We start from the raw sequence: 21120 nt of genomic DNA, 5'->3' as shown, positions 1-21120 counted from the left end.
ATTCACAACATCGGGACAACTGTTAGTTTCTGTCTTAATTTTAAGGAAGTTTAACAACAACTTGCACTTATATAGCGCCTTCCACGCAGGGTAGCATCTCAGAACACTTAACGGTGGCGGAGCCTGACTCCGAGCCGGAGAAAGGGGAGGTGGCCGTAAGCACGGTCAAAGAGGATAAACTAGTTTATCTGTAGTTCTTTAAAGAACCTCCCGAAAAAATTGCTTCAGAATTCAGACATTGCAAGAGCCGCGGGGGGTCAGTGTATAATCTTATACTTGGGATGGCAAGTGGACAAAGTGAAGAAAGCTAATGAATCCCAAGTTTTATAAATTTGGGCATTATTAAAAATAATAAAAATGAATAATTTGGTCACCCAATCCACGATTGTTTGTGGGACATTGCTGTCCGCAATCGGCTGCCGCAGTCTGCCCATAAAATATACAGTCAATGCATTTTACATTATATCCTGTGAAGCGTTTTGAGATGTCTTGAAGACGTGATGAGGCGCTATATCAAATGCAAGGATTATTATTATTATCGCTCACTGTGTCAAAACAGTGTGAGGCAGCAACAAACAAGGCAAATCAGTTGAACTTAGATCCCCTAAGGTGCAGAGAAGAGTAACGAGGATGATCCTCTGATAATTCTGCTGTTCTATCAAGTGGCAGTGTTTGAGCCAGTGGGCAGAGCCCAGCATTTATAGTTATTGTATAATGAGCTCAGGAGCTGTTCCCATCATCCTATCAGTCAGACGTCCTGGTCACAGTGAGTGGGCCCTACCCCGGCCACTGTGTTTCCAGCCAGACTTTCTGTGAATGAGTTTCTCGTGCCTCGGTTCCTGAAACCTTGTTCCACTGCAACGCAGAGTCACTCTGCGGCTCGGCACATTGACTGTCAGGAGATAACCATTCCTGGAACTTGTTCTCCGTTCTGAGAAATTAACATGTTCTTTGCAGCACTCGGTCAGAAAAGCATTCATAAAAACAGGCGGGGGCGTGGTTAGTTGGCCCGTGGCAAGCATGTGGCAGGTGCTGGATTTTCAAGTGGTGAATACGTCACAGTGCTCAGAGGGAGTTTTTTCCCGTGGAAATGTTGAAGTTTTTAGAAGTGAACTTGCATTTCTCTCACCACTTGGTGATGTCATGGGGTTTTGTGTAAATTCACGTATGGGAATGACACCCAACTCTATCTGTCTGCCTCCACCCTCCACTCCAGTCCTGGTCCAGTGTCTGACATTGAGTCCTGGATGAGAGCACACTTTCTCCAAATGAATATTGATAAGACCGTGGCTCTCTGTTGCTAACTGTGCTTCACCTTCTTCACACCACCTTCATCAATGCCTGCGCCCTGAGGTCCTACGCCCTAAATTTCTGGAACTCCCTCCCTCTACCGCTCGGTCCTGTCCCCTCTCTTTACATCCCACCTCAAACCCTACCTCCTTGAACCCCCTCCAGTGGTCATCCCCCCTCCCTCTTCTCCCTCCTTCTTCAGTGTGCAATGCTCCGAGATGCAATTCCCTGTGTTAACCGTTGGCCTCTCTCTTGCAGGATGTTTTACGGAGCACTGCTCCTTTTGATCGTATCCACTCTTTTGAACGGTGCCGAGATGCCAAGACGCGCTGGGATGCCAGGTGCTTTCCCTGCTCCCAGCAAAGGTCGTGGTGTGTTGGCTGCCCGGGGTCTGAGGAGGAGCAAGGAAGCAGTCCTGGATTCCAGCCGGAAGGCTGTGATTGTGACCGAGCGCCGGCATGTTCACCAGGACTGGTGCAAGTCCCATCCCTTCAACCAGACCCTGAGGGAAAATGGTTGCGTCAGTCGCACCGTCATCAACCGCTTCTGCTACGGACAATGTAACTCCTTCTACATCCCCGGATCGCCACCGTTCCGCTCCTGCTCCTTCTGCAAACCCAAGAGGTTCGTCTCAGTCACCATCATCCTCAACTGCCCCGCCCTCCAACCACCCTCACGACATCGGCGTGTGCAACTGGTCAAAGAGTGTCGCTGTGTCTCCATCTCCCTGGACATGGGGCACTGACTGCTGCTCTGGGTCCCCTGCACTTCCCACCCCATCATTGGCTTTTGGGCATTCACCATCTCTAACCCCACACTCTGGAACTCTAGCTTGCAATCCCTCCATCTCACCCCCTTCTTACCTCCTTCAAGTCCTGCCTAACGATCTTCCTGGGATGTCCTCCCGATGTGAAAGGAGCTATACAAATGTAATTTTGTTGTTGTTGTTCCTCTTCGACTGTGCTTTGAGCCACCCTCCCACCCCCACCCCTCCTGACCCCAACTCGGGTCCCAAAAACTCTAACTGTTCGGCGCCCTGAGACATCTGGCTTTTTCTCTATATCATTTAACTTTATGCTCTCTTCACCAGGTGTCCATCTTTTTTTGAATGAGCATATGATTGCCAGCACAACAACTAATTGTGGCAGAGAACTGCACACTCTCACCACTCTCTGTGTGAATGATTTTCTTCTGATCTCCACTCTGGACCTCCTCATTCTGATTTTAAAACAATGTTCTAGACCCCCCCTTGACCACTGGAAATAATCTACTCTATCTAAGCCTCCCATAATTTTATACACCTTCTGGGCTCCACAGAAAAAAGCTCCAGTTTATCAAGCCTTTTCATATAACCGCATTTTATAATTCCAGGCAACATCCTGGCGAATCTTTGCTGTAGCGCCTTAACATCTCTTCTCTAAAGAGGAGACCAAAATTGCACACAGTATTTCAACCGACCATAGTTTTGTACTCTGTGAAGTCCCCTTTGAGTTATCTTTTCTGAAGAGCATTAGCTTGTCTAATCTTTGCTCATAGATCATTCCTGGGCACAAAGCAGCCTTGATGGGATGTATAAAGGATAGCTCTATCCTGCTCAGGACCATCACTGCAGTGAGATTACCTGCAGAACAAACCTGCCCTCAATGTCCCAGTGCTGAAAGCTACCTCTCTCTGCACAAGCGTCTGAACCTGACGATAAAAAAACTAGAGAGGATTAAAGATCTGAGAGCTGTGATTAACCTGCCCTGTATCTGTCATATTACATCAGCAACCACTGACTGCAGGACCTTGCTCTGTTTATAAATCTTTCCTTTTGAAGTTCTACACAGGAAGTTTCTGAGATGAAATCAATGTTGATTAATTTATGGTCCTTTGGGAACTGTATTTTCCCAGGTAATTGAAACTCCTCACACTCTCAGCCTTGAGATCAGTGGTTAGAGCACTCACCTCGCAAGCGAGAGACCTGGGTTCGATTCCCAGCAGGGCAAGTGTTGGGCAAGTTTCATTACTCCACATACCTCTGTTTATCTGGCAGCAAGTAGGAACCCGGTTGTTAGTCGTGGTGGATCACTTTTCCAGGGGTAATAATTTTATTTGTGGATCACTGCTGGGCACAATTGGCTGCCGCATTTCGCCCACAAAATATACAGTCAATTCACTTCACAGAATATTTTGTGAAGCGCTGTGAAACGTCTCGAAGATCAAATGTAAGGATTATTATTGTTTACTATTATGAAATTCAGCCACAATTTACTTGTACTATCTCTCTCTCCTCAAATCCTTTCCCCTCCTCTTGTTGCTCTACCTATAATACCTTCTCAAAAATGTATCTGGCGCTTTGGGACGTCCTCCCGACGTGAAAGGCGCTTTATAAATGTAATTTTGTTGTTGTTGTATCTTATTGACTGTGCCCTTGGTCAACACTTTTCAGTTCACTGACAGGGTTAAGTTGGTTGATAATTTTGATCTGTTTTATCTCTGCAAATCAATACTGGATCACAGTGAACAATGTTATTCACGAAACAGAACACAGGGGAGCAGCACAAGCCTGGCTCTCGGTCCCTCAGACTTTGCACACAACCCGTTCTGACTAATAGCAGTGAACACTGTACCATACATGTTTGTTAATTAACTAATTAAGTAATTAACTAAATAAATAATCCCTGCATTTGACTCAGTGTGTTTTATATCAGGACGCTGTCTCAAAATCACTTCACAGGATACACTGTAGAAACATAGGAACAGAAGTAGGCTATTCAGCCTCTCGAGCCTGTTGCACCTTTCTATCTGTACCTCAACTCAATTTACCTGCCTTTCCTCCATATCTCTTGATACCCTTATTACCTAACAAAAAATATTGTCTTCAGCCTTGAAAATTTGAATGGATCCAGCCATAATCCACATCCTTTTGGGGGAGAGAGCTCCAGATCTCCACTACCCTTTATGTGAAAAAGTACCCGGTGGCGTCTCTAATAATGCAATACTCTCCTGGCGCTGTAATGGAGTGTGAGCCTCGACTGTGAGTTCAAAGTCCTGAAGTTGGGCTTGAACCCACAACTTCTGATTCTGATTGTTGAAGTATGGTGCTTTCAAGTTTTTATCATCATAGCTTACATAGTGGATGATGGTTCCCTCTGCTGAGAAGATCCGAACCAAGAAGACATAATCTTAAAATTAATAAAAATTATTGCATTTGATATAGCGCCTTATCAAGTCTTTGAGATGTCTCAAAGCGCTTCATAGAATATACTTTAGAGTGAGTTGACTGTACATTTTGTGGGAGAAACGAGGCAGCCAATTGCGCACGGCAGTGTCCCACAAACAGCCGTGGATTGAGTGAACAAATTATTTTCAGTTATTTTGAAGGAGTTATTACCCCTGGAAAAGTGACTGCTAATTGACTAACAACTGGGTTCCTACTTACTGCTCGGTAAACAGAGGTGTGTGGAGTAAAGAAACTTGCCCAATGTTTCGCTCTGCCTGGAATCAAACCCAGGTCCTCTCGCTTGCGAATGCTCTACTCGGTAAGCTACACGTTTCAGGATGTTGGGATGTGGGATGTGCTGCCAAGGAAGGTGGTAAGAGGCAGAATCCACTTGGATTTCAAGAGGGAAGTACACAGGTATATGAAGTTAAAAGCTTGAATAGGTATGGGGAATAGGGCAGGGTAGTGAGATTGACTTGTTCTAAGGGCCAACGCAGACTTGAATAACCTCTGCTGTAAATCGCTTATATGCTTCTTCCATCGCTTTGGAAGAACATTGTGAAACAGTTTGAGATGTTTCAATTTTAAAAGATACTTCATTTTGTTTTATGAAAATTTTATATTGTGCCATAATTGAGAGGTTTTCAATAAAAAATAGGGCAAATAGCACCACAGAGGTTGAGAAAATTGCCTCTCGACATTGTTATCCTTTCTTTTCACAATACAGCATTAGTAGTTGCTCATGAGGGACATATATATGTAGAATGTGTCAATGCAGTACCCAGCACAATCAAATGCATACTTTCATTAATAAAGTAGATAGCTTCCACAATGAAAATAGAAAGAATAAAGTAAAAATGTTAAGACCATATGACTGATTTTAGTATGTAGCAGTTCAACAGTTTCTAATCACTCAATTGACCCAGATTGCACAGAAAGAAACTATAATGAACCAGTTTATTTATAGACCACCTCATAAATCATACACTATATGTGCAGATTTCTCAAGCCCCTGTTCCCATCAGGTTGATCTCAACGGTGTCACTAGCTCCTAAAGACTTCTTTCCTGTAATTACCAGGGGTGAGAATCTGAGAAGGAAGCTTTCTGTAATTTGTAGCCAGCATTTGGCAAAATCCAATATCAAAGGGTATACTTGTAATGAAAGGCATGGAGCAGAGGACACTGAGGTCTACAATGTCCAACAACTACATTTGTAAAGAGCCTTTCACGTCGGGAGGACATCTCAAGGCGCTGGACAATCAGTGTTTCGGGCCCAAGCTGGGGGTCGGAATCGGGGAAGGTGGAGGGCGGGGGGGGAAGGAGGGTGACCAAAGGCACGGTCGAAGAGGAGGGTCTTCGGACGGATCCTGAAGGAGGCAAAGGAAGGGGCGAAGCGGAGGGACTACAGGATGGAGTTCCATAGGGTGGGGGCAGCGTGGCTGAAGGCCCTATATCAAATGTAAGATTATTATTATGCTTTCATCATGTAGCAAACTACAGGGGTTTGGGAACAGGGTAGGTAAATGGGAGTGAAAGGATTGCTCTTTAAAAGACCCAGCACCGATATGATGAGCCAAATGGCCTTCTTCTGTATGTAAAACGTATGGTTCCATGATTGTTGATCAGGAGAAATTCCCTTCTCTTTTTGAATGCTGTCATAGATATTCTTTAACGTCCACTTGAATAGGCAGATGAGACTCATTTTAATGTCTCATCTAAAGGCACATTGTGTGGTCGAGTTGATATAAAAGGGACAGTCTCTAATTGATGGGCAGTGGCAAGTGGTGTTCCCCCAGAGATTGGTGGTGATAGGGCTCCAGCTTTTCACCCTATATATATCAATGACCTGGATTCTGGAATAGAGAAGACTATTTCTAAGTTTAGTGAGCTAGAAGGTGTGAAGAGGGTAGTAGAAAGATAAAGAGACGGAGGCAAAATAAACAAGGGAGCAGAACTATTGCAAATGGAGTTTAACACTGCAAAGTTTGAAGTATTATTTTAGTTGGGCACAGCTTCTATATGGCATTAGAAGTGGATGAACAAAAAGATCTATGAGTTGAAGCTCATTGATTAAAATCTAATTTGCAGATGCAGAAAGCAATCACTAAAGCAAGTGGGGATACTAGACAGTTATTGCACAAATATAAAAATAAGGAGATGCTTCTCCAGCTATATAGAATACTAATTTAGAGAGACCGCTTGGAATACTGTATTCAGTTTTGGGCACGCAGCCAAAGGAAGGATTTACTAACCTTGGATAGTGTCCAAAAATGGTTCACTAGATTAATACATGGACTGAAATATACATTCCATATTGGATCCTTTGGTTGCAAGCAAAGCTAGTACAGCTAGTATTTTATAAAGGGGCATAGTTTGAAAGTCAGTAGAAGATACAGTAAACTCCAAATAACTTGTCACTCTAAGGGAAAAGGATTCAGTGATGAATTATCCGATGTGACGAGTTATCTCTTTCACTTGCTCAGCCAGCACCTCTTCCGCTGGACACTACGCATACTGCATCTGAACATGCGCGCCCAGCCTTGCCCATCGCCAGCCCGTCACAGGATAGCACGGGAGAGCGTGGCCTCCAATACACCAGATGCCTCTGTAATGCAATGATGCTAACATGAGCGCTGCCATCTTGTTTATACGTCCTCCCGACGTGAAAGGCGCTATACAAATGTAATCTTGTTGTTATTATAGGATGAATAATCTGATTAATTTTACGGATGGTGGTTCGCGGTACACTGCTGTGTGCAAATTGGCAGTCAGATCTGCGACAAAACCCATGCTCACTCCCCTTTACCATATAATTCCTTCAAAAATAAATAAAAATAATTTGGTCTCTGAATCCGCACTGTTTGTGAGACCATGCTGTCCGCAATTGGCTGCAGCATTTCCCCCCAAAAAATATAGTCAATACACTTGATATTCTGTAAAGTGCTTTGAGACGTCTAGAATTTGTGATAAGGTGCTATATCAAATGCAAGGATTATTATTATTTATTGTTTCCTAATATGGGTGTACATGGTAAAATCTTGGATTTTATCCAAGATGTGTATTCCAGCTTCAAGATCTGCGTAAGGGTGATAGGAATCTCATCAAGCCTATCCCTCACAAAAGTGAGGGGAGGAAAGGTTGTCCTCTGTCACCCCTTATTAAACAACAACAACTTGCATTTATATAGTGCCCTTCAAGCGGGATAGCGGAATGCTTGAATTGGTATATGCAAAAAAATTGCATCTGTTCCTGCCGTTTCTGGCCGATTATTTGCAGTGCTTCTGTTTGCAGATGATATTGTACAACTAACAGACTCACCTGGAGAACTTCTACGGTTCACTCACCATCTTGAGTACCGAGCTACTCACTGGGATGTGATAGAGGGTGCCGCAAAGTGTGGTACCATGGCTCCACACGGCTCGAGAGGGATCCTTGAAAGCATCAATCGGAAGACACAACTTCTGTCCCAACTGTTGATTCGCGTAAGTATCTGGAGGTTGTGGTGGACACCAACGTTTTACTTGGACACGTCACAAATTACACCTCTCTATCTGTGGCCAGGGTACCCTCTGACACCTTGTCCTCCTGTCCCTCTCTGCTGCCTTCAACATAGTTGGTATACGCATCCTCCTTAACACCACCAACAAAATTACATTTGTAAAGCACCTTTCATGTCAGGAGGACGTCCCAAGGCGCTGAACAGTCTGGGATCAGGACCCCAAGTGTGGGGGGTGGGGGGGGGGACAGGGTTGGGATGAGGGAGGGCAGAGAGGGGGGTAGGAAGACGGCTGAAGGCACGGTCAAAAAGGAGGGTCTTGAGCCGTGCCTTGAAGGAAGGAGGCAAGAGAGGGAGCGAGGCGGAGGGATTCACCACCTCGCCTCGTCCTCCGCTCAGGGAGAAGGCTGCACTCTCTTGGTTTGAGTCCTGCTTGACCCCACCACCATCATTTAATCTCCCTCCCACTTCTCTCTCCTCCCTCCATCCCTCCTTTCCCTTCCAGTAAGGCCACCCTCACCAAACTTCGCACCCCCATCACCCCATCATCCTTGCCCCTGGCCCCTGATTACGAGTCTCCTCACGCCCCGGCACCTACCTCCCTACCTCTCCGACCCGCTTACCCTTCCCCCAACCCATTGCCTCCACTCGACCGGCTCCCTCCTGCCCTCCGCTCCACCATCGGCGGCCGCTACGCTTTCAACCGCGACGCCCCGAGACTCCGTCAAAGCTCTCCCTCTCTATTCCCTGCCTTCGTTCCTTCCTTCCTTCCTTCTTCAAGACCTTCCTCTTCGACAGTGCCCAATCACCTCCCACCCCTCACCCCTCACCCCACCCGCCCGCTCACCCCCTCTTCTCTCCCCCACCCGCCCCACGCCCGCCCGCCCCCCCGGCTACGGGTCCGTGCTCCCCCCGTCAGGCGCTCTGGGACGTTGCCCCCACGTGAGGGGTTGCTGTGTGAATGCAAGTTGTCGTCGTCGTCGATGTCAACCCCCCCCCCCACGCCTCGCGACCAACTGCCACTCCGGGGCACGTGACCTCACCCGGAGCCTCGCGACCAACTGCCACTCCGGGGCACGTGACCTCGCCCCCTCCGCCCACCCGGAGCCTCGCGCCCAACCGCCAAGTCCGGGGCACGCGGCCCCACCCCCCCACGCGCCGCCGCGCGCGCCGGGCAGCCACCCCGCCAATCGTCTGCCGGCGCCTCCCCCCCGCGAGTCGTCCAATGGGTGGAAGAGGGCGGGGCGTTCGGCGTCTGTGGGGCGGGGTCGGTCTGCGTGTGCGTGTGTGCGTGCGTGCGCGCGCGCGCGCGTGGGGGGTTTGGCGCTCAGTCCGGGGCGAGCGGCAGAGAGGCAGTCAGTCGAGTCAGTCAGTCAGGCAGTCAGTCAGCTGCGAGCGGAGCGTGAGGGGAGTGAGTGAGGGAGTGAGGGAGGAAGGAGTGAGCCAGCCATGGCTGAAGGGGCAGAAGGAGAAGAGGAGATTCAGTTCCTCAGAACTGTGAGTCAGTCACTTATTAATCGCCGACAGCTTCTGCGCCATCCGCCTGTCAAATACAGGGGGGGGGGACCTTGTAAAAGGATGGTGTGAATAAGCACTGAGGAGAATTGTTGTTGTTATTTTTTTATAGGTATGTGTGTGTATATATATATGTATATGCACACGCACAGCCTTTATGGCTGGATATGCTTTTTTAAAAAAATTTTAGATTATTTCTTGCGCGCCTGGTAGGGAAAGCTTCTGAAGAAAAATGGGTTGTCTCTGGGAATGATTCCCCTGGACTTTCCCAGTGACTCAACGTGGAGAAACAAACTGCAGCAAGATGCATCTCTCTCTCTATCTCTCTATCTCTCTATCTCTCTATCTCTCTATCTCTCTATCTCTCTATCTATCTATCTATCTATCTATCTATCTATCTATCTATCTATCTATCTATCTATCTATCTATCTATCTATCTATCTATCTATCTATCTATCTATCTATCTATCTATCTATCTATCTATCTATCTATCTATCTATCTATCTATCTATCTATCTATCTATCTATCTATCTATCTATCTATCTATCTATCTATCTATCTATCTATCTATCTATCTATCTATCTATCTATCTATCTATCTATCTATCTATCTATCTATCTATCTATCTATCTATCTATCTATCTATCTATCTATCTATCTATCTATCTATCTATCTATCTATCTATCTATCTATCTATCTATCTATCTATCTATCTATCTATCTATCTATCTATCTATCTATCTATCTATCTATCTATCTATCTATCTATCTATCTATCTATCTATCTATCTTCTATCTATCTATCTATCTATCTATCTATCTATCTATCTATCTATCTATCTATCTATCTATCTATCTATCTATCTATCTATCTATCTATCTATCTATCTAATCTCTCTGTCTATATATAGCTCAGGAATACAAATTCTGACTCGCATCTTACAGTGCATGTTAAGAATTACTATTTGAAATAAATGAAGAGTGGGAGTTTGACCCGTATTAAGTCTACATAATGCATTGTTATTGTTATTATTATTAAGTCTACATATGTGTGCTTATGTAGTTTTTTCTAAGTGTAATTTTGGCTCAATTACAGAAACTGCTGCACCACTTTAGCAGAGAGAGTAGGAAATGTAGATAAATTTGGGTTACCATTTCCAGACCAGAGGGAACGCTGACAAAAGTCTTTAACAACATCTTCTAAAAAATGAGTTTCAACTTGTGAGTTTCATATGACCGAATCATCCAAACATGTGATTTAAGTTGCTGTATGTAAATTGAGACTTTTAATGACCTTCCCAGTGATTCCTCTGAACATCCAAAAAAACAAGGTTGTCATTTTCAGGGCAATACTTTGCGAATGGAAAGAGTTTATCTAGGGCAAGACCATGCTTTCTTTTCTGTGCAACTTTTTTGGGAGGATGATTTTTTGCACCACTAACGTGGCACGTTGTTGCTCTCGCATTAACCGTTGCGAGTTGATGTGTTACATGTGCTGAGAATACACATTCTGTCTTATATTTAGTTGGTGTAAATGAATCCACCGGGGAGGTTGTGCCTGCTCCCTTGTCAGGCACAGAGCCCAGGCTTTCTGGAGCTGCCCTCATTCTGATGTCATTTTTATTCACTGGTTTATGACTTGCACACAAAACATTGGACATTGCTTTACTTGTCATTCTGCTTAACATGTAGTTCGTCGAATTCTAGAAATTCTCTCAACTATTTACAACATAGAATTGATTTGATAACGCGTCCTGTAAGATGGCGTCTTATGGCTGGTGCGGTGTTTGGCAGAGGTTAGGTGTACATGCTTAGATCATTGTGGAAGCCGTGGGCTGTTAGAGGGCCACTCCGTGGTCTCCCACCTTATGTTGTGACTGGTGCGGGCGCTCGGCGGAGGTTGGGCGCTTATTCAGATGCAGCGTCTGGGTGCTGACTAAGTGAACGAGTGTAGCACAAGGGGCCCACGAGCATAAGCTTCAGCAAACTTATACTTAACTTAAATGGGTTTTAACAAATAAACTGACAATCGCATGGGCTGAGGCCACTCTGTCACGCTGACAGCTGCTCGCTCTGCCCAGCGGCAGTCAGTTATGTTGGTGTATTCGTGCTCACTGTGGCCAGAGGGAGAAACTATATCTAACTTGCCATATCTGATAACTCGTCAGTAACCCATTTTCCCACCGAGTAATGAGTTCTTCGGAATTTACTGTATATCAATTGCAAGGCTTATCATCATTGACTTATAAAGGTGAATTTAGGAGTTAAGATATCTAAAGTAGTTTTGCTGCCACAAATTTTATGCGAGTCTTCATTCACATAACATTCACACAAACTATTCTATGTAACAACTCTGATATTAGCAACCAAGGCAACAGAACTGGCAATAAATCTCAGCCCCCAGGGTTGTCTTCACTGACATGCTCAACATAAGGTGATACTATATTAATATTTGCCAAGCCTGCTGAAACCTCTGAGATTTGTTTGAGGGAAAAACATCATTGAAATGAATGGAAACGTAGGATATTTTTAACCTTGAGAGGAGTGCATAAAACAGTAACAATCAATAGAAATAAGTGAGACTTGACATTATTCACCTGCACAATTCTATACATCAAGGAGGAGGTGGATAGTGTTGACATTTTCAAGAGGAATTAGATCAGTATACGTTGATGTTGGAGCTTGGGGGATGTGAGCTCCAGCGCACAATTGTATTTTGGCAATGGGATCAGCCACAGAGAATGTAAGGGTTATTTTGGGACGGACTTGTACATTATTGGGTACATTTGTGTGTTGGCTCCTTACTGCTTTGACTAAGGAGATTATCATCCAAATGTTACAGTCTATTTGATCATCACAAACTTGCATCAACCTTGTAAGACTGATACTCATTCTTAATGTTGTCTCACTTTCTCTCTCCCTCCTTCAACCATTGAATCATGTGACACAGTTGGTCCATTTTTCTTGTGTTTCCAGTTGACTCTGCCTCAACACCTACTACTGGCAAATTATTCCACGCCCTGACAACTCTGGGGCAAAAAAAGTTTTGTATTTAATAGCTTCCATATAAAACCCAGATATTGTTATTTGTGGGGCAAATTGCCGTAGAACCACCTCCATATAGGTCCTGCATTTTACAATGAATCCAGTGAAATGCCCTCTCAATGTGAAAGGAACTAAGTCATATGCAAGGATTATTATTAGAATTCTGTTTGCCCTTTGCTATCCGCAATCCCACTTTGAATGAACAATGCTTGAATGCTACCATTTATCCTACCACCCTCCACTGTTCAGTCTCCTCCACGTACTTTAATTTTAGCCACAACTCTCTATAAAATGCCACAACTATTTGAATGCCTTCCTCAAATCCAAATGAACATCTATTCCAATTGCCTCATACAATAATAATCCACAATTTTGGTTAACTCTTTAAATTAGCCAGGCACAATTTCTTTGCTAAATTTCAAAGTCAACCAGTTTCCCTGCATCACAGCGATGTCCCTTTCTCTTCAGAGTGAGTGCCTATGTTAATATAAGCAAATTACCCTCAATGACACTACCTTCTACACTGGGAGTGCCCAGGCAGCTTACTTGAATTTTCCTTCAACTATTTCATGCTGGCAAACACTCCTGAAGTATGTTCCCATTTAATATTTGATACATCAGGTAGAAATCAAATTAAGCACAAAATTAAATTAGCTTTCTTTACTAAAATATTTACAGTAATAATCTGCCGTTAGACTTAATAGATGTTATTTTAGGAGTTGGCTAGTGCTTTGCTCAGCTCCTCACTACAAGCTCACCAAGAACTACAAAACATTTGAGGCCCAGCTGTCTGCTAGGAAAATATGCATCAAAATAGTCTTTCACCTGCTGAGCTGCATTATGATCTGGAGGCTGAAAGAGTTAAAATGGCAATACTCCATATGAGCATCAAATATCACATTCCTGAAATACTACAAGGCTTTCCACTGCTGATTCATATAGATATTATGCTACTGTCTTCTTCGCACATGGGTGAACTTGTATCATCCAGACCAATTTAAACTGCAACTGTACACAAAAAAACAACAACTTTGGGTAGAGTAGGAGCACTGGATCAAATAAAAAAAATGCTATAATCAAATAATGACATCCATTGTGGCTTTAGAAGCCTTGTATCTTCTCTGAACAACCATGGATTTTTTTTTGACATTCCAATTTGAGTGGGATTCAACAACAAATTACATTGTTTTCAGTGCCTTTCACATCCAGAGGATGTCCCAAGGTGCTGGACAGTCAGGAATTTGGACCCGAGTAGGGGGTTGGGTTTGGAGGGGGGTGGGGGCACAAGGGTAGGATGGTGGCCGAATGCGTGGGTAGGAGGGTGGCCGAATGCGTGGTCAAGGAAGAAGAGTCTTGAGAAGTGCTTTGAAGTCACCTTTTCTCTCTTCCTACTTTGTTCCATGTCCCACATTGCTTATTTAAAAGCGCTTCTGGCATGAAAAGCTGTACCTAGGTCAAGTTATTGTAATACCTTAATATCTAACGAGGGACTGTTAGCACTGAGCATTAAGGGGATCAAATCCACATTATTGTGGATCCATGCTGGTATCTCCTTGTATATATAGAAATGGCTTGAATTTGTAAGCTCAATACAAGGTAGCAGATGGCATCAAGTTAGGGCTTGTTAGGGATGCTGTGGAATTGGAAGAGGCAGCTCAAATCTTAGAGAGAAAGTTTGATAGGGAAGAGGTAAAAAGTAAGACTTTTTTGTGAAACTTTTGTAGAATAGTAAAAAATGGCAATATTCTGGATTTACTAATAGTCTTTACCTTTCTTCAATAGGGTGATGAAGTGGTTCTACAATGCACTGCAACTGTTGTCAAACAGCAAATAAAACTCTGCCTTGCCGCTGAAGGATTTGGTAATCGACTCTGCTTCCTTGAATCTACATCAAACGCAAAGGTATTTCCACTCTGCTAAATAAATGCACTGTAAGGGATACTTGAAGGAAGTATCCTATGGAAATGGGTAATTGCTGAATAACTGGGTTCTTTTTTCTTTTAATAATAATAATAATAAATTTGCGACTCAATCCACGATTGTTTGTGGGAGACTGCAGTGTACAATTGGCTGCCTTGGTTCGCCCACAAAATATACAGTTAATTCACTTTACAGTATATTCTGTGAAGCGCTTTGAGACGTCTTGAAGACCTGATAGGACGCTATATCAAATGCAAGGATTATTATTATTACTTTCTGAATGAGAGATGTCATTCAATAATTATTTATCTAATATTAGCCCCTGTACTATTCTTTATTTGTTTCCTTTGAGGTGTCTACTTATGGACTTAACATAATTTGTTTAACGTATTAGGAAAAAAACGGAATGTCCTCTTTTAAATTTAACTAAAATTGTAAAAGCACTAGATGGCTCCTTATTGCTTCAGTTTCTGCAACATTCATTCATTTATTTTAACTGAAAACTGATGGTGTAATTTGGAATTCAAATGGATGTGTGACCTGTGGCGGGACCAGAAGAATGGTGTACATTTCTAACGTGTTTGCAACACCTGGAAGTAGATGGTTCAATCTCTTGCTGGTTGTCAAGGAAACCCAAATCGGCAGACGAATATGGGACACTCATGGCTGAAAAGTAGAACACAAGAACAACATTGATAGCACTGGATAGTCAGCTGCTATCACAGCAGTAAAATCGACTGCTTCCCAAAGGAATCTGACAGTGATTCTTGCCTCCTTACTGACATTTAACTATTATTACACAATGGGTTTTCTCACTTTTCCTTAAAAACACATTATTTTTCACGTTAGAATGCAGTAAATATTTTATACTCCGTAATTTTGGTGACTAAAAAAAAATCGCAGTCTATCCTTTTGCTATTCCTGTTCCAGCTCGGGTCAGGTTTGACAAGTCTTTGGGTGGATAATTGATGAGGGGGTGGAAGCGGCACAGTCCTGCTAAGAATAGAATCTTTAGAAATGTGTGAAGCAGAAGAAATGTCATTCCACTGTTCTCTTTTAATCAGCCAACACTTTACTGGGCTTTATTCAACATAACATTTGATTTTAGTAGGATATTTGTGTGTCATAGAGGTGCATAAAAATATAAATGGGATTAAGAAAGTAAACCTGGAACCTTTAAGATGCACCAAGACAGAACAAGAGGATATAGGTTCGCAGTTACAAAAGACAATTTCAGCCCAGACACCAGAAAGTTCTTCTTTACCCAGAGTATAAAGAACGGCTGGAAAAGATTGTCAGGAAGGCTGGTTGTAACCTGGACACTGGACTCATTTAAAAAGCAGCTTGACTCTGATGGGAGGATGGTAAGGTGGGTATTCTGGAGGGATGAGGTCAAATGGGCCAAAGGAGCTTTTTAACCCTCCAAGTATTTTCTGTTGGATCTTCCTGATCGCATGATTTACCTCCTAAGAACAATCACATCTGAATTTATACAACACTAACCAATTGTTGAAACTACTATCACAAATAATTGTGATAGATTAACTAGGATTGTTTATTAACTGGGTAATAAATTCAAAATAGGATTACAAACTGGAAACTTAAACTCTTTAAGAGTAGAAGCTTAGACATGCTATCAATAACAAAATTCATGTTTCCTTATTCTAGAGAGTGATCTGAAATAGCAGATTGGAATAGATGAGTTTAGTAAACAAGTATTTTACCTCCTTTAATATTAGAATCAGAGAATATTACAGCACAGAAGGAGGCCATTCGGCCCATCGTGCCTATGTCGGAAGAGCTACCCAATCAAACCCACTCCCCTGCTCTTTCCCCATATGCTTGTAAATGTTTCCTTTTCAAGTACCTATCTAATTCCCTTTTGAAAGTTGATGTTGAATCTGTTTCCACTGTCCTTTCAGGCAATGCATTCCAGACCCTAACAGACTGTAACATTTCAGCCTTAATTCTTTAGTGAATTCAGTAAGAAATCTGAATAGATGAATTCTTCAACTTTTTGACTGAAATTTGTTTTTCGTTGTTGTTGATTACTTCAAATCTATCAGTACGTTAATAACATTTCATGTTCTTCCCGAATTTAGAATGTTCCTCCAGACCTTGCAATTTGCAGCTTCGTGCTTCAGCAATCTCTCTCTGTGCGAGCCTTGCAAGAGATGCTGGCAAACACTGTCCAAGGCAATGAGGTAAGACTATAAAATGGCTCATTGAGAAGCGAATAGTACACAGAGAGAACGAGAGAACAAGCAGAAGGCTGGAGGCAGCCAAGCGGAAGCGGAGGGTGGTGGAGTGGGGTTAGTAAGCAGGTCAGAGAGGTAGGGAGGTGCCAAGTTATGAAGGGATTTGAAGACGAGTGTGAGGTTCTTGAAGTTGATCCATTCTGCAATAGGGAGCCAGTGGAGCCTGGCAAAGACTGATGTCTTGGTGGTGCAGAGTTTAGAGCGGGTGAGTATATGGTGGGAGAGTTTGGGATTTGTTGGATTTTGTGGATAGTGGAGCTAGGGAGACTGGTGAGGAGGGCATGAGCATTACCTGCATTTTAATCAATGTGCCTCTTAATTCTTAAAAGTTGAACCAAACTTTCTGCATACATGTGTTGTTGTAAAAAATATTATTATAAATTATAAAATATTTTAAAAAATGATTTATTTGATAAATCTCAAAATTTATTAATAAATCTTTTGGTGATTTTTTATGGGCAGCAAACCTTTGACTGAATCACTGTCAGTATTTCTCATGCTTTTTTTTTGTGTCAAACTGAAATCTTTTAGTTAATTGTGCTACTGGATGTTTGAGGTTCTATTCCAGTTAGTTTGTGTTGTTCTTACTCACTGCTCTATCTGCCAGTCAATGAAAGTACTAAGACAACTGCTCACATACTAAAATAGTGGTTAGCCACAGTTCTTCAAATGCTTGGTTGCCCATTGCAGATGAAACCATAGAGGTAATTTAGAACATTTCTTGATTCATGGCGTTTCTCAATAGAATAGAATGATCTCCTTCTGTGCTAGTGGTTCACACATTGGACAGCCCTGCCTTAAACTGCAAATATTTGACTAAATATAGGGAATATCAGTCAATGTGTTTAAACCATCAGGATTTGGTTTAATACATTTGGTGGGTTTATAAAGTCAGGAGATATATCCACAACATTTCGACTTTGTACCCAGCAGATTTTATTATTTTGTTCTACGAACTAAAATGTCATTCAAGACTTTGTTTCAGCTTTTCATTGAGCATGCTAAATGTATTCATCGTCATCGATTCATGCTTACAAATGTGTAAATCACTGCCACCCAGAGCTTTCATTTTAATCATGCCGTTTCATGTAAAGGGTGAAAATCTTCCAGATATTGCATGATGCTTACAGCAAATTCAAATTCACAGTGGAGCTATTGAAGAAGAAAATTGGGTGTACTGGGTGATGTTGTCCACATAGAGCTATTTTCTAACAGTTGTTGTTCTCAGGACTGCCTGACATAATATGCTGATAATAATTGACTGCACTCCAAGTTATCTCCCGGAACAATTTTTCGGCTAGTTACTGTTTTCAGTGAACATCGACTTCTAGGGATCCTCCACAAACTGCTGGATAATGGCAGGATCTGGTGCCACAGGAGGGAGGGGAAATGGTGAGGTGCTGGCTCACAGGTCTCTCGGCGTCTCTCAATCTGTCTAAATCAATATGTTAAACTGTTTCCAGGATATTCGAGACATGCCTTTTCATTGTAACACATTGAGCTCTCTCCTTGCATGTCTAGAATCATTTAGATGATTGGTTGGTGTGAACAAACATTCTCGACTGCTATTTGTTGTAATTAATACATTTTAAAGACTTTGCTTCATCATCAGCGACAACAAATGACATTTACACAGTGCCGTTCACATGGGGCAGATGTCCCAAGGCACTGGACAGTCAGATTTGGACCCAGGCTGGGGTTTTGGATCAGGAGGGGTGAAGGGCAGGGAGGGTAGGGGTAGGAGTGTGGCCGAAAGCGTGGTTGAAGAGAAGGATCTTGAGATGGTTCTTGAAGGAGGTGAGGGCTGGAGTTCCAAAGGGTAATCAAAACATTCCAAAGTGCTTCACAGCATTTTACTGTGAAGTGTAGTGACTGTATTTTGTAGGCTAATGGGGCAGTAAATTTGTGCACCAACAATGTCTACAGACAACTTTGAAGTGAGTGACCAATTTTATTTGGGGAATCTTTAATGTCCATGGGATCTTTAATGTCCACCTAAATGGGATGGGATCTTTAATGTCCACCTAAATGGGATGGGATCTTTAATGTCCACCTAAAGAGCCAGACTGGACCTTGATTTAATGTCTCATCCAAAGGATGGAATCTCGAAAAATGCTTCATTGGAGTGTCAATGTAGACTGTGAGTTCAAAGTCCTGACATCGGGCTTGAATTCACACCTTCTGACTTAGTACAACAACAACAAAATTACATTTATAGAGCGCCTTTCACGTCGGGAGGACATCCCAAAGAGCTGAACAGTCAGGTGTCGGGGCACGAGCATGGGGTGGGGAGGGGTGGTGTAGGGGTGAGGGAAGGCAGAGATTGTTATTATGATTTTCCTCAAATCTCTAGACACTTTAGGCAGTGAATAATAACGGTAATCTTTGTAATCCCATATTGGCACAACATGGCCTCACAACATGGGATCTGTTGAGTTAGCTTAGAATATCTGCAACACTTGAGTCCAATTTTATTGTTGTGCACATTGTAAGAATTGTGATTTTCCATGATAAGATCCCAAATATCTCATATTTTCTGAAGCCTGAAAGCTCAAACCTCCCCATCTATTATTAGTTCCTCCATGACATGTTTCTGGTTGAACCTCTTTTGTGATCTGAAATTGAAGATCTCATTATCTGCAACCTTACTCTTAGGCCTTTGAGATAGCAGAATTTTGATGTTGATCAGCTGTTACTTTTGTGGCCTTCTGATCTAGTGGGTCTTCCATCGGATTCACCTTTCTTACCCGATGTGTCCCATTTCCACCTCCTAGAAGAAGCCGTGGATGTCTACCACCACATAAATCCAATTTCAATTGCAATTTGTCATTCAGAACTCTGCAGCTCGTGTACTGTCCCGCACCAGGCTTCGGGACCACATCACTCCCACCCTCGCTCGCCTCCACTGGCTCCCCATCCCCCAGAGGATTGATTTCAAGATCCTCATCCTCACCTACAAGGCCATTCACGGCCTTGCTCCCTCCTACCTCTCCAACCTACTATCCCCCTACCTACCTGCCCGTACCCTCCGTTCCTCTGGCTCCGGTCCGCTCCACGTCCCCCGCCCCAATCGCCCTACCATTGGTGGTCGGGCCTTCAGCCTCTCAGCCCCGAGGCTCTGGAACTCTATCCCCCAGTGCCTTCGCCGCCTCCTCCCTTTCCTCCTTCAAGACCGGTCTCAAAACCTTTCTCTTTGACCGAGCCTTCAGCTCCCCTCTCGACTCTCTTCCCCCTTCCAGCTCCCTCCCATCCCTCCCCCTGACCATTTCCACCCTCCTTGCTCCCTCCCCTCACCATTTCCCCCCTGCTCGGGTCATGACCCAACTGTGCAGCGCCTTGGGACGTCCTCCTGACGTGAAAGGCGCTTTATAAATGGAATCTTGTTGTTGTTGTTGTTGTTTTGTGTCAATTACAGGAGTAAAATGTTTGATTAGCTCATATCACCTATCAGTAAACCAATCTCAGACTGATCCAATACACTGACCAATAAATTGGGTCAAATTAAGTGAGTATATCGATTTCACTGTTTAAAAAAAGTTTGTATATATTACATTGTGATCTAAGTGAATAGTTAAATGTAGTCGATTTGATTTTAACTGTTGTCTTTAAGCACAATGTTTACACGCTTCGGATTCTGATCAGAGAAGCGAATCTTTGATTCTATGTATTCACAGTGTTTTTTCGAGTAAACCTGTTTGACAGTATTAGAAAAATTTGCAGTTTGTAACTTGTGTAAATGTAATTATTAAGGTTAAGATATTGAAGTCGTAACGTTAAATGCGTTTTGTCCAATTTACAGATTTAGAATAGCTAGTCAAGAAATAAAAACTTCAATGCACCTTGTCACCATATGGTCATAATGTAATCATGTATAGGTGGATTTAGACATGTCCAAATACCTACTTTGTTGTGTTGCATGCATATTGTATTGCTATTGGCGACTGGAATTATGGAAGGACAGTCCAGAAAGTGGTCCAACTTGAAAATAATGTGCTTTTTTTGCTTTTCATTTTATCCACTATGCAAGCCTCTTGATCTGGACAAATGGGTATGTTTGTGTGTCTGTCCTGCTCTGGTGTTTGTTGCTGTGGTCCATTGTTAAACCAATTTGAATCCTTTTATAGGTGTTGTCAGTCAGTGCATGAGCTCTAACGCATCTCCCTTCCCTCCCTGAGGCCCTGTTCATACCTTCATTAAAATATTAATTTCATGCATTGATTTTTACCACATGTTAATTCAGTTTCACTTGACACACGACTCAGAATTGTGTTAAACGATTTATGGGTTAATGCATTTATTGGGAAAGCTAATTCAGCTTGAAGTGTTCTGTGTGCTTTTATTCAAGAAGGTAAGAAGTAAAATATCAATGTACAACACACAAACAG

The 21120-nt window shown here is 43.0% G+C and overlaps 2 protein-coding genes across 8 annotated transcripts in view; both read left to right on the top strand.

Annotated features, from left to right (window-relative positions):
• The first annotated feature begins 1457 nt into the window (after window positions 1–1457).
• Window positions 1458–2140, top strand: LOC103190327 (gremlin-1-like). Its single transcript, XM_007911063.2, has one exon. The coding sequence runs from the start codon at window positions 1499–1501 to the stop codon at window positions 2033–2035; it is 537 nt and encodes a 178-aa protein (XP_007909254.2). The 5' UTR covers window positions 1458–1498; the 3' UTR covers window positions 2036–2140.
• A 7222-nt stretch (window positions 2141–9362) lies between these two features.
• The window catches only part of LOC103190328 (ryanodine receptor 1), a 115896-nt gene continuing 104138 nt past the window's right edge, over window positions 9363–21120 (top strand). For all 7 annotated transcript variants that reach the window (XM_007911070.2, XM_007911068.2, XM_007911066.2 and 4 more), the window contains exons 1-3: window positions 9363–9489; window positions 14340–14459; window positions 16580–16681. In XM_007911070.2, the coding sequence (XP_007909261.1) occupies window positions 9442–9489; window positions 14340–14459; window positions 16580–16681 (270 nt within the window). In that variant the 5' untranslated portion in view covers window positions 9363–9441. The remainder of the gene's footprint in view (window positions 9490–14339; window positions 14460–16579; window positions 16682–21120) is intronic.

The sequence above is a fragment of the Callorhinchus milii genome, unplaced genomic scaffold (assembly GCF_018977255.1).
Source record: "Callorhinchus milii isolate IMCB2004 unplaced genomic scaffold, IMCB_Cmil_1.0 Scaffold68, whole genome shotgun sequence".
NCBI classification, from domain to species: domain Eukaryota; kingdom Metazoa; phylum Chordata; class Chondrichthyes; order Chimaeriformes; family Callorhinchidae; genus Callorhinchus; species Callorhinchus milii.
This window is presented reverse-complemented; position numbering and strand designations above follow the sequence as displayed.

What these genes read in the sequence shown, in the direction of transcription:
- LOC103190327 (XM_007911063.2), top strand. Translation starts at nt 1,499, where the DNA reads ATGCTCCGAGATGCAATTCCCTGTGTTAACCGTTGGCCTCTCTCTTGC.